Source organism: Paralichthys olivaceus, chromosome 24 (assembly GCF_024713975.1).
Source record: "Paralichthys olivaceus isolate ysfri-2021 chromosome 24, ASM2471397v2, whole genome shotgun sequence".
In the NCBI taxonomy this organism is placed as follows: Eukaryota; Metazoa; Chordata; class Actinopteri; order Pleuronectiformes; family Paralichthyidae; genus Paralichthys; species Paralichthys olivaceus.
Genome location: NC_091116.1, coordinates 10548436 through 10564576, shown reverse-complemented (window position 1 = coordinate 10564576; position 16141 = coordinate 10548436). Strand labels below are relative to the sequence as shown.

The 16141-nt window shown below is 43.9% G+C and overlaps 1 protein-coding gene across 7 annotated transcripts in view; it reads right to left on the bottom strand.

Annotated features, from left to right (window-relative positions):
* pard3ba (par-3 family cell polarity regulator beta a) overlaps nt 1-16141 on the bottom strand; it is a 150753-nt gene that overhangs the window by 113431 nt on the left and 21181 nt on the right. For 5 of the 7 annotated variants that reach the window (XR_011240287.1, XR_011240288.1, XM_069520609.1 and 2 more), the window contains exons 3-5: nt 14071-14245; nt 7632-7738; nt 3051-3133 (exon numbers count right to left, since the gene is read on the bottom strand). Coding sequence is in view for 5 of the 7 variants with exons in the window: in XM_069520609.1 (XP_069376710.1) it covers nt 3051-3133; nt 7632-7738; nt 14071-14245 (365 nt within the window). In the remaining 2 variants the exon portion in view is untranslated. Of the gene's footprint in view, nt 1-3050; nt 3134-3219; nt 3427-7631; nt 7739-14070; nt 14246-16141 lie in introns of those variants that run through there. The other 2 variants (XM_069520612.1, XM_069520611.1) reach the window with 2 other exon arrangements.

The window sequence follows — 16141 nt, the reverse complement described above, 5'->3', positions numbered from 1 at the left end:
ACGGCGGAAAGAGGGGACAAGCAGAGAAGAATTTCGAATTTTTTACCACCAGAAATCATTACACAATCATCAACCAAATCATAATAACTATACAATAACATATAATGTCTTCTGTGTACAATTTGTTTTGTCAAGGAAGGAGATGGAGTTAACAAGAAAGTTTCTCATTCTGTGTTTTATCAACTATTTTCATGCAGCCTCTACACTGCATTAGAGAGAGGAATAGAGACCAAGAACAGAACAGCTTTATTTTTCCTTTCCTTTTTCATTCGTAGCTTTTATAAAGCTTGCAAATAAACAAGTGATGAGACGTGTGTGTGGAAAATAAAGTGTGAAGTTCAACGTGTGTGTGTTTACTTCACATACACAAGTCCAAGGACTGGCTGGGATCATTATAACACACTCCTCTGTCACTGTCACCCTGCTCTTGTTAACCTCTGCCAGGGTCACACACACATACTGTACACACACACACATACATACACACACAAACTTATGCACACACACGCCCAATTTGCATTCTTATTGCTACATCTATTGCATGCTCACAACACCATCAGTCACATTCCTCTAAATTGAATTCACGGATACACACATGCATCAAATTTACATCTATTAAGGAACACAGTTACATCTAAATTGCACATGTGCACAACACACACACACTCTTTGAATTTACTTTCATTGATGATAAACAATCAAGTCAGGACAAGACAGACACGCACACAGAGCTAGTCCTGAATGATGTATATTCCGCAGTGTGCGGCACATACAAACACACAAACACACACTCAGCCCATTTACATTCATAGAAAAAATAAATGGCGACACAAACAAGCTCATCACAGGCAGCGGCGGCTTGTTAGCGCAGCACGCTAATATGCAGAATAGCTCAGCTCACCCGTTTCAGCATCCCACTGATACAAACACAAACAAACAGTCATTCCACTGGGAGCAAAGACTAAACGAGGACCGAGACAGATGGAGCTCCCACTTTGGGTTGACTTCCTCTAGATCGGCGGTGGCAGAGTGCCTAACGAAGTCGCGGCCGGGACTCGCAGGAAACGTGCCCCCGCTCGCTTGCCGTGGCGTCCTCAACCGCCGACCATCTGTTTCCATGGCAAACTATGGTAGAGAGCCATGCACTCTATTGTATCACAGCGCTGTCAAGACACTGCTGTAGTGTAAAACTCTGAAAAATCTGTCACACCAGCCAAGACTTCTCCTGAGCACCGCTGAGTTAGTTTTAAAAAGAACAAGTTTTAGGAGGTTTTCATGAGCAGGAAATCAGTTGGCGGCAGAGGGTGTCAAAGAATTATCTGTACTCTTGTCACGGGCTTGCTGGAAGAGACAGGTGAAGGGTTGTGATGGACGGGTTAGGTGTTGCCATGGATACAGCGTGACTGACAGCAGGGAGAAATGAAGATAAAACTCCCATCGTTCCAGAGGTGTGCGGGTGAAGCGCCCAAAAACAGAGGTGGTGGAGAGGAGGTTGCCATGGTGAGATGCCTGTGCATGCCCACATACAGCAGTCTCATTCACAGAATTGATTTCTGTCTGATGATTTTGAGCTCACTGGATCGATAAATAACAAAACTTTCTTTACTACGGTTGTAGTAATTTATCAGTTGACTTAGTAGAAAACAAATTATTAACAAATATGATTTTCTTGATCATGTATTTCTTGACATTTTCTTATATAGCTGTACTGCACATATTTTTTTCCAGAATAACCAGGGTGATTTTAAAATTATGAAATATTTAAAGGGGCAATTTATAAATAAACTAAAATTATTAAAAGAATGTGAAGAAATAAAAGTTTTAATGTCACATTGAAGACAAATAGAGCTTCTGCCTGTTCTGTCTCGTAATAGCACTGCAGCTCGTGAGGCAAGCATGAGAGGATGAAGAAGAAGTGTGATATATGTGATAAATAGTATATAACTTTGTGAAGCAGCCGTCCTCTGTCAGTGACGTTCCTCCGCTCTATCCTCAAGCTCAGTAATTGCTGTTATTGCTCTCCCTCTTGTCCCTCAACCTGTCATTGCTCCTTGTTTCTCATGATGGGGTGAAGGACCAAACTTTCTGGGAGGACTCAGCCTTCTATTTCTCTGGAGTTGGCTAATTCTTGAGCATCGTTTATTCTCACTACTCCCGTCCTTGCACGCAGCAGAACATGCCACAAACTAGATCATTTCTGCAATCTAAAATCCAAATGCAGTTTTTAAAAGTCAAGACACCGAATATGATCATCAGTTCCAGAACGTTAATCCAGCTAATGAGTGAAATCTGTGAGGGTCTATGGGCTATTAACAGCAAAACCAATCAACGTTACTCTGTGGGCTGTGACAGAAGTCAAGTCAACCTTTCTCATGCAATAAGAGTCCAGGGTCAACACCTTAGATGTCAATCAATTGCATCATAAGATGACATAGTCCTCTCGTCTGTCCTCCCAGCATTAGAGTGTAACTCAAGTTGTTGGAAGAACCATGATGTTAACCACAAAGAGGGTTATTAACTGATAAGGATTAGCCATGTGTACACTGACAGTTTTAATAATTAAAATAAAAATCAATATATTAATTGATAATGAAAATCTTGATCTCTATTCTGAGGATGAAAATCGTGGTTCTCATTTTTTTCCAGCAGCCCTCACGTAAACCTCACCTTGCCTTGTCTACAATAGACTACAAACATGGCTGCTCACTCGCTCCTGCTGTAAATTGAACTATTTTTAGATCTTTAAAAATCCATTTATCGTTTAATTAATTTCATCATCTTATTATTGATGTAACTTATACTGCTTCAGTCTCTATGTCTTACGGGAAGCATTTTGTATTATCATGAAATCTGCCATACATAGAGACACTATCTAACCCACCACACACACACACGCGAGACCGTTTAATCCAGAAACAGTGTCAGGCTGTAATAGAAAGACTGGAGTGTTAATCCTAGTCTCCATCACTGCACCGCACTATGAGCTGCTTGCTGCTGCATTAACATCACAACAAGCACAAACACACACACACCTGCACACCCACTCTTACCTGAAGTTAGCCTTGCTCATCTTGGCAGGTGGGTCGTCGGTGCGCAGTCGGTCCAACGCTCCTTTCAGTACATGGTTGATTTCCTGTAAAAACAAAGAGAGAAACATAAGTCATCGAGCATGTGATGAATTGAAACTGTCCTACATTCGCACACACACACTCAACGCACCGTAGCCCGTCAGTTAACAGGAGGAGGCCCGCTGCCTATTAGCAAAACAAACTAACGACAACATCAATCACCTTCGCAGAGAGAGAACGATCGCCGGACGCTTCGCCTCCTACCACGCGCCACTGTCCCTTCTTTCTCTCTGTCTATGTATTTTTCAATCTATCTACCTCTCCCTCCCCCTTCCCTCCATCCCCTGCCCCGTGTCAGGCAAGGCTCTATTTTAAGTCGGCACAAAAAAATCAACAACCCGGGGGCAAACAAACAAGGAAGAGAGAGGAGAAAAAACGACGACAAGGAACGACAGCGTCAAACTGTTGGCGAGACGCTCAAGCGAGCTCCAGGGGCCGGCCGAGAGAAATTGCCCCAATTCGCTAAAAACAAGAAGGGTGCAATTAGGTTCTTCTGCCTTGTCACTTTCATTGTGTCACCAGTACTAATGGCTAAAACGCTCCCCGCCCACCAGCCCGCTCCTTAGCAACCCCCTCCACCACCACCACACCCAACTCCCCGGTGGACCCTCTGTCACACACGGGGTAAATATATGCTTTGGAGCACACGAACGCCCCCCACGCATACATTTCCTGCAAATATTACCTCCACGAATTGACTCTGAAGAGCTGCAAAATGTGTGCTTATGAACACACACATGCTGCCTGCACAAATAGTGACCCACTTATCTGGGCAGTGTGAGATTACCCCACAATAGAGCGCATGTGTGTGCGGGGGCAGAAGGATGAGCTGGAGGCTCCATTGTTGCTGTGCATCTTCCCGCAACGCCATTAACCAACACACACACACGCAACACACTCTTCTCCTCCTGCAGTGCACACACACTTCATCACAGGACGAAGTACTGACACAGCCTTTGGGAACACAAGCTTGGCAGGAACACGTGTACACACATCAAAAACACACTGTACATCGACTTTTGCAGGAATTGTGGAGTGAAACTGAAATGTACCAACACAGACACGTGGCACAACAACATAAAAACCCTTGAATGTCTGCTTCAGAGTAAGGGCAGCACCTGTATTATGTAAAATATGGCATGTGCGCATGTATACATATATAAACACACAAAATTAAAAGGGATCACGCCATAATGCCCATTGTGGCTCTAATCCCTGATTGAAAGCAGTCCTGTTGTCGACATAAAACAGCAGCTCTCCTCTTAGGAAGCCCCGCTGTGCTCAGCCAATCAGCTTCTCCCGCTCGCATCTCAACACACTAAGAAGAAAGACTTGTGCCCTCCCAGTCCCCACAAGTACGTCCTAATGCTGCTTATATGTCTTTAACCGTAGAACAATCACATGCAGTAGATCGCATTGTGTTATTATTATTAGTAGTAATAGTAGTAGTATTTAAGTGTATTTGATTTGTCATGTTTCTGTAAATAAAATAAAAGATTTGATTTAAAAAAATGCTTGGTTCTTCCTGAAAGGTACAAACAGCAGGCATTAGATGTTGGTCAGATTTATTAACCTGCCTATTTACTATTCAGATCAGATAACTCCAGGTTTAAATAAACAATACAATGAATTTCAATTTTTACTATTTCATTTAGCCCAAGTTCTTGAGCGAGCGTTTACATTTAGACAAAATTTCATGTTCTTATTTTTTGCTATATTAATAACTGTACTGTGTGAACATGTGGCTATATACACTAAGGTACTGAATCCCAGGTATTATTCTGGCTCTTGTGTTGAAAAATACCATAAAAATATCTACCACTTCAACTGACACTTCAATTATAATCTGTGCTCACACATCAACTGATACTACACTCAGTACTTACTAGGGCGTATACTTCAGCTCCTTTCCACACTTTCCTTTAGGTGTTTTAACTTAAACTATATCTCAATACATGTCAAACAAGAATCAAGATTTGTGACAGTTTCCATCTGAATCGTCCGCAGAAATCATGGTTTGTTTAGTTTTGATATAATCTATGTCCTTCACTGAGAGATTGGAGTGTGGCAGGGTTTCTGGGTTGGGATGAATGCTCAAATAATTTGTGAAACCTGTCTAAGCACAACTAACAGGTTGTCTGCTCCGTTACTGTGTTGCACACAGTTTTCTGTGTGCAATTCAGGCGCCATTTGTAGTGAGGTATGTGTGAGTGACAGGGTTGTGTGCAGGCACATGAGAGATGAGGTGTGTGGGTGTGTGGGTGTGTGGGTGTGTGGGTGGGTGTGTGTGTGTGTGTGTGTGTGTGTGTGTGGTTGTCAGATGGATGAATAATGAGGTGTGTGTTTCTTTTGTGCACTTCCTGAGCGCTGTAGACACTATTCCTCAAGCGTCTAACATGTAGCAATAGTGTGTATGTATGTGTGTGTGTGTATATGTACATACACCGCAAGATCACAGCTTCAGTCTGCCAGCCAGTGCTACCTGACCCCAGTCATATCCATCACATCACCTGACTGAGAAAACACAATATGCACATAGTATAGCAGTGCAATCCTCGAGGGGCACACACACACGACATATCTAACACACACTGCAGATAGTTAAGGTTTCAGCTTCTCGTATCACTGCTGAAGCAAACATCAACATGAGTGTAACATATGAAAGTCCCCACTTCCTGCTGCGTTAACATGTGTTGCATCACTGCACCTCTAGAGGCTGAAAACCTGCAAAAACAAATGGGAGGGTAGCGGGACGCGAGGAGCCAGAGAAGAAACGTAACAGGGATTGAAAAAAGGAAAAGCTATGGCAGTGAAAACTCGGCCGCTCCTGCTGTTAACGGCCAACATTAAGCGTCTCATTTAATAGCTTTGATCATGGCAGGAAGTACAAAATCAATTAATGGCTGCGTGTTTCAGCAGCGCTCAGCCTTTTGCCAATTTCATTAACTCTTCTGATAAAGACGACTAAGAGTGTGATGTGCGCCAACTACATGCGAATCAAAGACGGAGAGAAGTGGGCCAACCTTGGCCTTCAACATCGCAGCCGGTAAAATCAATTTGAGGGGCCGACCGCATATTTATCACTCTATCAGCCTTGATTAGACTTTATCTAGCTTTCAATACCTCCTCCAAGACAAAGAGGGGCTGAAGTGTGTGTGTACGTGTTAGTTAAAAGTGTTTAAGTGTGTGTTTGTGTGAGTGAGTGAGTAGAGGTCTGTAGAGGAGAGGTACAGTGGATGAGTGAGGATGAAGTGATAGTGTATTGATCTCTGGAAGTCCATCAGGCCTTGGACTCGATATGGCTGTGAGCTGTGACGGCCTCTTCGCCATTTACACACACAAACACACATGTTCAGACACTCACACTAGACCGGGTTACAAAGATCCTTTGCTCTGCATCCCTACACTCTTAATTATATTGCTACTGTACTTGTAAGCAATGATCTCTTAAATGCTGAACTCTGATTGCGACGGTTAAAGAAGTTTTATTTTGAAAGAGCGAAAGTTCAGGGTCACTGTGTCTGTTGAAGTTTGTCTGATGAGCAGATAGCATAGCATGTAATCCATCATCGAAAGTAATTCACTGTAAGAAGCATGATAAATACTCAAATATGATTCATTGATTTTACATCAGGTTTGATGTAATGATTAAGGCCGCCATTTTCTGTCCGAGCCCGAGAGAAAACTAACACAGCCTAATATCGCTTCAAAATGTTTGTCTGAACCCGGCCAGAGCCGTCAGCACCCCTCTGGTCGAGTATCCAAACTCTAATGTGCGGAAGTATCCCTGAGCTACAGCAACTGTCTGGATTAAAATAAGGCTTCATGTGTCAGGCAGCTGAGGGATGTAGCTTTTGTTGTAAAGACATTTTGTATCATCTATAATGAAGCTGTTCACTCTGTCCAGGCTGTTCTGTTTGAAGGGTATGAGGAACTCGAAATATGTTAACTCGCCGCCCGCTGATGTCTGGATTCTGCTTAGTCACCACTTTGTCGGACACGGCAGGGGTAAACAAGGGGACTCCTTCTCTTTCCTCCTTCCTCTTATGTGAGTTTCCCTCACACACACACACACACACACGCACAAGAAAAGGCAGCAAACAAAGTTCCTCTGAGTGGCGGCCTCTTGAAAAGACGACCCTTTCAAAGTACAGCCCGAGGCTCGGAGCTGGACTGCAAGAAGAATATTCAGTGGGTTTCTCTCTTTGTCGTCAGAGAGGGGACTGGTGCACACACCACAGACTTAACAAGAAACTGCAATGTTACATTTTATTTACATTTTCCAACTTTGTCTCACTGAAAATTTGACTAGTTTGAGCTGTCTTTGCTGTTTTGTTTTTTCTCAAAAAGCAATAAAATAGGGGAGGATATTGATAAAATACAGTAGAAATGGCTTTAAAATGTGCATCACTGGCATCTTTAATTTGCTTGAAACAAAAAGAGCAGATTAGTTTCAATAAATATTATTAGGTGACGCGTATAATTTTATGCCACTGTGCTCACCTGTTCAGGAGATCCATTCCGCTGGTCCACAGGTGTCCGTGCGTCCGTCCTCTCGTGAGACGGAGCAAGAGCCGAGTCGCTGCTGCTCCTCACCATCAGAGGTGTATCTGGGGTGAGAGAGGTGAGAGTTGAGAGCAGGGAGAGACAGAGGGGACGCCGAATAGCAGAAGTTTCATATTTGATATTTTCTCCAAACTCTAAACACATGGAGGATCATCGCAGGAGGTGAAGAGAAGACAGGAGGAGGTGAAAAAGAAAAGTAAGCGTGTGACTATACTCCAAATTAACTTTTTTGGTCTGTGTGGGTTTTCGATACGCCCAATGATGGAAGATAGTAAGATAATGGGAGGGTGGGAGGATGGATGGATGGATTGTGGACATTTATATCATGGTTTCGGCCTTGGTTACAGAATCATTACGGCCCTGAAGGAAACAGACATCTTTTGGCAACTTTTCACAGTTGGTCATCTTGTTGAAATGAGCATCAGGGAAGCTCAGAGGGCCAGACAGACCCCTGAGGCTCTCTGCACGCTCTGCAAGCAACTCACACCAGAGCACCAAAGGAAAGGAAATTGCAAGATCTTTCCACCTGAAAATAAACTTTTAAAATGAAAATAAAAAGGAGGAGGATGGAATAACTGGTTCCTTATTCAACATTTTGCAGAAAACTCTAAATACTGTAAGTGAGATGAGATACATTTAGCTTCAAGACACTGTAAACCCGCTGTGGAGGACCACCACCCACCCCTTCCCTTACATCAAAACGCCCAAACCCCACACCCACCCACAGGGTACATTTTTCATATGGCCAGCTGTTCCCTCAAATTCACACACACATACACACACAGAGTTTGGAGAGGGAGAGGTAACATGGGCAGGTCTAAATCCAAAATTAAACCAACTCAAAAGAATCTAATTTGGACCTTTGTGCCGCTTTCTTCCTTTTAATATCCACCCCGCAGGGAGCAGCCTGGTATTTGTGGAAGCAAAAACCCATAGCGGGGCTGTTTTCAAATTCAACTCGACAGAGTAGAAAATAAAGACAGGGGAGAGGAGGGGGTAAAAAGCTGAGAGTGTTAGCCAAACAAAAAGAGAAGGAGAATGTGGAGAGATAGTGACAGAGGAAGAAAGAGAGAGGGAGAAAACCTTGAGAAACAGAAGGGACCACAAACAAAAATTCTCTTTCCTGTAATCAATCTCTCTTTGGAGGGTCAGCGACGGGGTCCTGGTCTAACGTGGTCGGAATAGAGAGCAGAGGAGGAGAACAAGTGAGAGAGAGGGAGCTGGTAGGGGTCACGGTGTGTGTGTGTGTGTGTGCGCACATTAGTGTGTGTGTGATTGTAGACGGATGACAAATGGTCATTCCTAACATTTCAGACACACACACACAGATCAACCCTCAAACACACCGAATCACATGTTGATCCAATTATTATCATCATAAACGTCAGTCTCTTCCTCTACTAAGAGTGAATGTAAACGACACAATGCTGACTTTCAAAATGCGTTTATCTTTTAATAAGAGCTCATTTTGTATCTGTATTGTGTCATTTTATTTAGAATATCAACACAACATGGTCTATTGAGAAAGAGCGGACCTCATGTTGAAATGTTGGACAGAAGTGACAAAAAAACAGGATGTTTTGCAATAATGCAGTCATGAAAATGTGCTTAGACTCAACACAGATTGTTCTGTCAAGGCAGAAACTGAGAGCAGGCATCAGAAAATATCACCAGAGAGCGCTTCTGCTTATCAATGGCTTCTGCTTTCTCCATCTGTTCATCATGTGTGCATGTGAAATAGGTCAAACACTTTCCGCAGATACTTTTCAAGCATGTTAAATTTGTCTTTTCGTTCAGATCAACGTGAAATCTGCATACACACATTTTTCCAGTAAAGTCCACACTGGAGACTGTATATAAAGATGGACAACGTTTTTCCACCCCATCCCCAGAAATTAAGCCAAAACACCCCAGAAACAAACGCCGCCATCTTCTGCACTTGAAGACGATCGGGTGATGGATTTGCTGTGTCGATACACGAGCTCGACCAATTTACGAGTCAGTCAACTAAAATGACAGAAACCCTCTTTTGAGAATACATTTGACATGTAAGTAGACTTCTTTGTTTGGGTCATGTCCCATCCGCTAATATGGAGGAGCTGGGATTAATAAAGGATTAACCAGGACGCTTTGGCTTCAATTCTGGGAGCTGCCATGTCGACCATCTTTAAATACAGTCTATGGTCTACCTGACAAGTTCATGTGACCTCAACTACAAAGACAAATGCTACATTAGGTCCCAAAATAACTTGATTTTACAGATAGTTAATAATGAACTGTGAGCAATGACTGATTTCCCGAATAAGGCAACATCTCCTCAAGGTTTGACAAACACACTAATCCTTCACCACAATGTCAACGATGCAACTTTCTGAAGTGACCAAGGCCGCTCCATGGTCACAGTCAGGGTCCATTACCCAGCAGCCAGCCCAATAAATCCTCCTCCATTTATTCATCACAGTCAAATCCGCCTCCATCAATCCTCCCACTACTTAGACCTCAGAGCCCGTCCCGGCCATGTGAAGGAACCTGAGGGTCCCTGGCTTTGACCTCTGAACTGTGGAGGGTCGAGCGGTGTCACCGAGGGTTAGGGATATTGATGAGAGTGACAGTTGGAAGTCTCACAGGTCAGCCACCGTTTGGACAGTCGTAAACAAGATAGAATCCGCGGAAATACCAATCGAAGGGGAGTGGGCTGCAGGAAAAGGGGCTTCTCTGGGCGATTTAATTAAGTTTGTTTATTTTAAGACCAGAACATGCTGTCTTCTGATAAAAGGGTGGAGAAGAGGTGGAGGCAAAGAAACTCTGGATGTGTTTTAGGTTAATTTGATGGAACTGTACACTGAACCTTTAAATAGACCCCACCCAACAAACTCATCTCTGTGACCACTTCAATGCCCGACAAAGAAAACACTTTGAAACGCACCCAAGTTGTGTTCTTCACTCTCTCCCTTGAGATCTGTGCAAATGGAGAGATCTGAGGAGGCCTCGCCAACTTGTGCCGGTCTGCCTCCGACTCCATCTGCGGCTTCTGTCTAACTAGGCTGCTTATGCAACTCTGGGAACACAGCGGTTTATTTTAAGAGTTTCCTCTTGTTTTCACTTCTGTGGAAGTGTTGTGTTGCTGCGCCGCTAGTTCACTGCCCGGGCAGGATGAAAAAACAAGGGCGCATCATGTTTCTGGCAGACTCTGTGCGTGTGTGTGTGTGCTCTACGTGTATCTGGGTACACACTTTAATCAGTGTGTGTGCCTTTGTTTGCCTTTGAGTTTGCATGTGCAAGCATGCGTGTATGCTGTGTGTGTCCTGTATGTACATTTATTACCAACAGAGACTTTTTGTGGATTTATATTTGTGTGTGTGTGTGTGTTTTTCGTGCCATGGGCCAGGGTGGTCTTGTTTCTCTGGCAATCGATAGAGCAGCTCAGGCTCAGGCTGCTCATGGGATGATGCGATAAGGACTCTCTTCCTAGAAGTGTGTGTGTCTGTGTGTGTGTGTGTGTGCCAGCAGATCAATGCGGGTGTAATCATCCCACCGGGGCAATGTGAAGTCCAATCACCCTGTTCAAACAAGCGGCCCAACCTGACACACAAACACTTTGATGGCTGACTGATTACTGAATTACTTCTTGCCCTATCTGCCACCACTCAGCAGTACCACTTGCCCACTATAACCAGATTATTGTGAATAATCACATTAAGGTAATAGTGAGATTAAAGCATTCACGTGGTTTGCAGTAACCTAATTTCACCAGTTACCCCAGTTTACGTGATCTGTTCATACATGGGTTAATGTCTGACAGGATGTGTTGTAGACATTCTCATTATCCCACACTGCAACTATCACTTCCTCAAAGCACATTATACTAATAGTGAGAAAGTTGAACAGGTTATATTTACCCATGTATAATGAGTTAATGTGTTATATGAGAGCTATAGTACAATACTCACTATATTTGTTCCCTAGAACCTTCCAAGAGGTGGATGGGTGACGGCTTTGTGTGCATTTGGTTGTTTAACTTACGTGCTGCAGTTCTTTTGTTGTATTGCATGCATGTGCGCATGTCTGAAACTCAAAGGAGCGGCCTTATTACATTAGTCTGCCTCTGTATGAGGGGCGTCACAGGGTCACATCATAACTAAGTTAGTCAGGGTTCAACGGGGCTAGAGAGCTGGGGTTTTGTGGGGGGGTGGGGGTAGGAAGAGGTCCCACTGGGTCAAAAACGGGGTGGAACGGGTGTGTGTGAGAGAGAGGGGGGGGGGAGATTAGTCCATTCACGCTCTGCTGGACCCTGGGCATGCTGACAGGCTGCAGTGCTAATCTAGTTAGAGGTGGAAGCCATGCAGAGACTAGGGAAGCAGGGCATGATGGGAGGCTGGGGACAGAGTAGGTATCTGGTGGGAGTGTGTGTGTGTGGGGGTGATGGGTGAGGGTCTCGGGGGCCGGGTGGTGAGTCTGTGGATGGCAGGTGGTTGAGGCTGAATAGTAGAGTAGGTGAGAAATGGCAGACTGGAGTGAGGACGGACAATGGGGAGTGGGGCAAAAGTGGCAAGAGGGAGAGCGATGGCAAAGGCCAGGTGTGTGTGTGTGTGTGTGTGTGTGTGTGTGTGTGTGTGTGTGTGTGTGTGTGTGTGTGTGTGTGTGTGTGTGTGTGTATGGCAGTGTCAAACTGTGTCTGTGTAGCCAACAGATGGAGGAAGCAAAATGGTAGGGTCATTAGACAGACCCATGTTCATTTACATCTAGCCTCATCTTCTATTTTCTCCTTAATCATTTTATTAAAAAAAAAAAATCAATGAAAGGCTCTAGAATAGAAAAGAAAGACGTGCACAGATAAAAATCCCGCTCCAGATCATTTACAGTCAAATGTATCTAGAACCGGAACAAACTGCAGCGCAGACAGAGCAGAGATTTCCCCAGACGCTCCCTTACACTTCCGACTGTCTAGCTTTGTGATGATGCTTCCCTCTGGAGATGCACTGTGACCCACTAACTTGTTCATTCCATTTCTTTAATGCAAAAATATAAATTTTTAAACTGCATTTTTGTGTCACTATCTCCACACACTAGGTTCGTCAAACTGTCATTCTCTCTTACCTTGTAGTATCTGCTCTGCACAGAGAATCAAATCAAGTCACTGACCTGCCACCATAACCTCTGATTTTACAAGCAAACAGAATTTCCCTGCAGAAGTTTAATGGACTAATACACTGTGGCTACTTTCACATATATTTTTGGTTTGGTAACTCAAACTATTTCTTGTAATGTGGCCAGAATGAGGTCACATGCATCTAACCTGTATTGGATTTGGACCACATATGAAAGTGGACCTAAACAGAATTGGAAAAGTTCTGATTCCATTTGACCATGGTGAAAAAAAACTGAACTGAGACACATACGAGCAAAAAGAAAAATGCAGTCTGAACATAGCCTGTGATACTTCTCGATAAAAACCTGAAGCGAGGGAGAATATATTTAGACACAGTCGAATCTGAATACAAAAGTGCTTGACGATGGATTTTAAGCATCTTTAAAAACGGCTCTGGATAAGAGCAACATCAAAATACCAAAAAATACAAATGCAGAAGCAAGGTGGTTTTAAAATAAATTTAGAAAAGCATAGACAGAATGAAACGATGGAAAAAATAAATAAAAGGTTGTTGACACGAGGAGAACAGAGCAGAGGCAGGAAAGATGCAGCGCAGCAGGATGAAAATGACAGTCATGCATCTTGAATCAAAAATCGGATTTCCTCTTATGTTTCAGGCAGCCTTTTCCTCAAATTAGCAACCACTCAGTTTTCCATTCGTTCTGTGAGATCTACAGATATCACTTTGTTTCCACTCTCCAAACATCACACCCGCTTTTCATTTCTACTATTGCATGAAACAAATGACATGAGCAGAGATATTTTGAACGTTTACTGAATTAAATCAAAATTTCTCAATCACCTTTGCAGTGGGTTTAACTATTGTATGAGAGTGAAAACAACTAATTGAGGAACATGAAGTGAGAACGACACAAGAGAACCCTGTGTCAACGGTGCATCTGTTTTTCAGACGCCATGATGTCACAGGCAACAATCACTTTTTGTGCAGGAGGTTCAGATTACAGCTGTTCCACAATCTCACACACACTCACACACCTAATGCTGTTTCACCATCTCTGCATTTCTCACACTCACAAAAATGTGAAAGTGTTGATTGAGCATTGCTCTTTGGGTGTTGGAGATTTTTCTCTTTCAATTAAAACTGCAACTTGTACATATATTCATACAGAGGGATATTTAATAATAATCATTTACATATAATCTATGAGCTGTAAATGCTATTTCCTTGAGATGAGGAGGAAACATTTGAAAGCAGATCTGACGTACTTGCTTTGAGGACGGCCTCGTTGACTTCAATCTCTCCTCTGCTTGGCTCATGGTACATTAGGTGGGGATAGTAGTGAACCGGCTCTGGGCTGGGGGCCGGGCTGGAGTAGTTGGACGAGTTCTCTCTGGGACTGTCCGTCCTCCCGGGCCGGACTCTCTCGAACACGGCAACCAGCTGGAAGAGACACACACAGTCCTAAATGATCATGCAGATGATGGGAAGCTTGCCTCAAGGTGAGTGTGAGAGTGGAAACAATGTGATTTCTGGCACATGAGCGAGCTGGATAAACGCTGCCAGGTTCTGTAGCTGTAGTTTCCACTGCGCCATGATCACAGTGCAGCTTTTATGTGATTTATCCAGCGAACAGTGCAGATGCAACCTGCTTCTTTCTGCCAAGTGTGCAGATGTGTGTGTTTGTGCGTGTGAGGGAAGCAAACAAAGCTGGATCCATAGCTCATCTCCTTCTTACGGTGCAGATGGAACTTCAACAACTTCTTCCTTCCTGACCAAAAGAGGAAAAAGTGATCGGGCCGAGCGTTGGTTCAGAGGAGTTAACACGCAGCAAGGCGCGGCGAGGTGTGCATGTATGAAATTAACAGTCAAATGAGATCTGACATGAGAATGAGAAGCTGCCAAACACAATGACACGGCTGCCACGATGAGGTGGCGGGAAGAGACGGGGGCGGCCAAATCAACAGGGGATGGAGGGCAGGAGAACGACAAACAATCCTAATTGAGACAGGGACATGATGGCAGATAGAGCGAAGGTGAATGTGTGTGTGCGTGATGACTACGGGACCGTGCCATCGAGGATGCGTGGTTTGATAAATGGGAGCGTGGCGGCGTGACGCTCTCATTAGACGGTGCTGGTGAAGGAAATGACCACTTAATGAAAAGCAATAACCGCATAGACCAGGAGGATAGGAAGGGAAACAACAGACGAGTGGAAGACGTCCATTAACAACAAAGGAGTGTGGAAGCCAAGTGTGTGTGTGTGTTTAAGTGTGTAAACAATAAGCACGGAGGAGGCGGCAAGATATGTATCATCCATCATGTTGTGACGCCGCCTTTCACCTCAACCTCCCGTGATTCAATATCCATGTGACACTTGGCCAATGCTAAGCTAAGGAGATGCCTCTACTGCGCGTGTGTGTGTGTGTGTGTGTGTGGAGATTAAAGCAAACAAGGGAAGAAAAGATGAGGAATCGAGGGGCTGGCTGATGCAGCGAAGAGAGTGAAAAGAAAAGAGCGAACACCAGGAAAACAATCTGATTGCGCCACTTGATGGATGCATCTCAAGCTCTTTCTCTCTTCTTTATCTGCTTTCCTCTTTCCCTTCTTATCTCCCTCCCTCCCAGAGCCCCCGTCTCTCTTTCTCCTAACTTGCTGACGGCATCAATCAAAGCAGAAGTCTCAGAACATCATGTGGATGTGCCGACGAGCCCAGAGCGAATTCCTCTAACGTGCGGAGGGCGGTGATGATGATGATTTGTTTTTCAGGGACTTTATTTTTTATGGCTGACACAGGTGGGGGAGTGATGCTGATGAAGGCCGCCCTGCTGCTGCTCATCATCACTCAATCAAACGCAAAGTATCGACCAAATCACCTGATTTGGAACAACTTGCAGAAGGAAATTGACTTTTCGAGGCACCGTTTTCCATGATGATGATGATGATGAGTTCGCCATAACCATTAATCTGAGCAAGGGCCTTAGCATTTCGTCCAAAATATTCAAAGTCAAAGCTCAGGCAAATAAAGAAAAACACTATTTAACTGAACAAATGTAACTGATCAGTGTTTAATGGACCCAGGGTCATGCAGACCAACAGGGATCCACCATAGCAGACAGCTGACAGCTGCTGATGAGGGTCAAACTGAGGTGAGAAACAGAAAGACAGCTTGTTATAATGCTGATGGCAAACCTTTACTGATTCTGTTCTGTCCAACAGACAAGCTCCAAAAATACAGCAAATACACAACCACAAAATATGTCTGCATGGCTAGATACAATTAAGGGTGATCAATTAGCTGATCAATGACAAGAGACAATAATCATTACAACTGTGAAA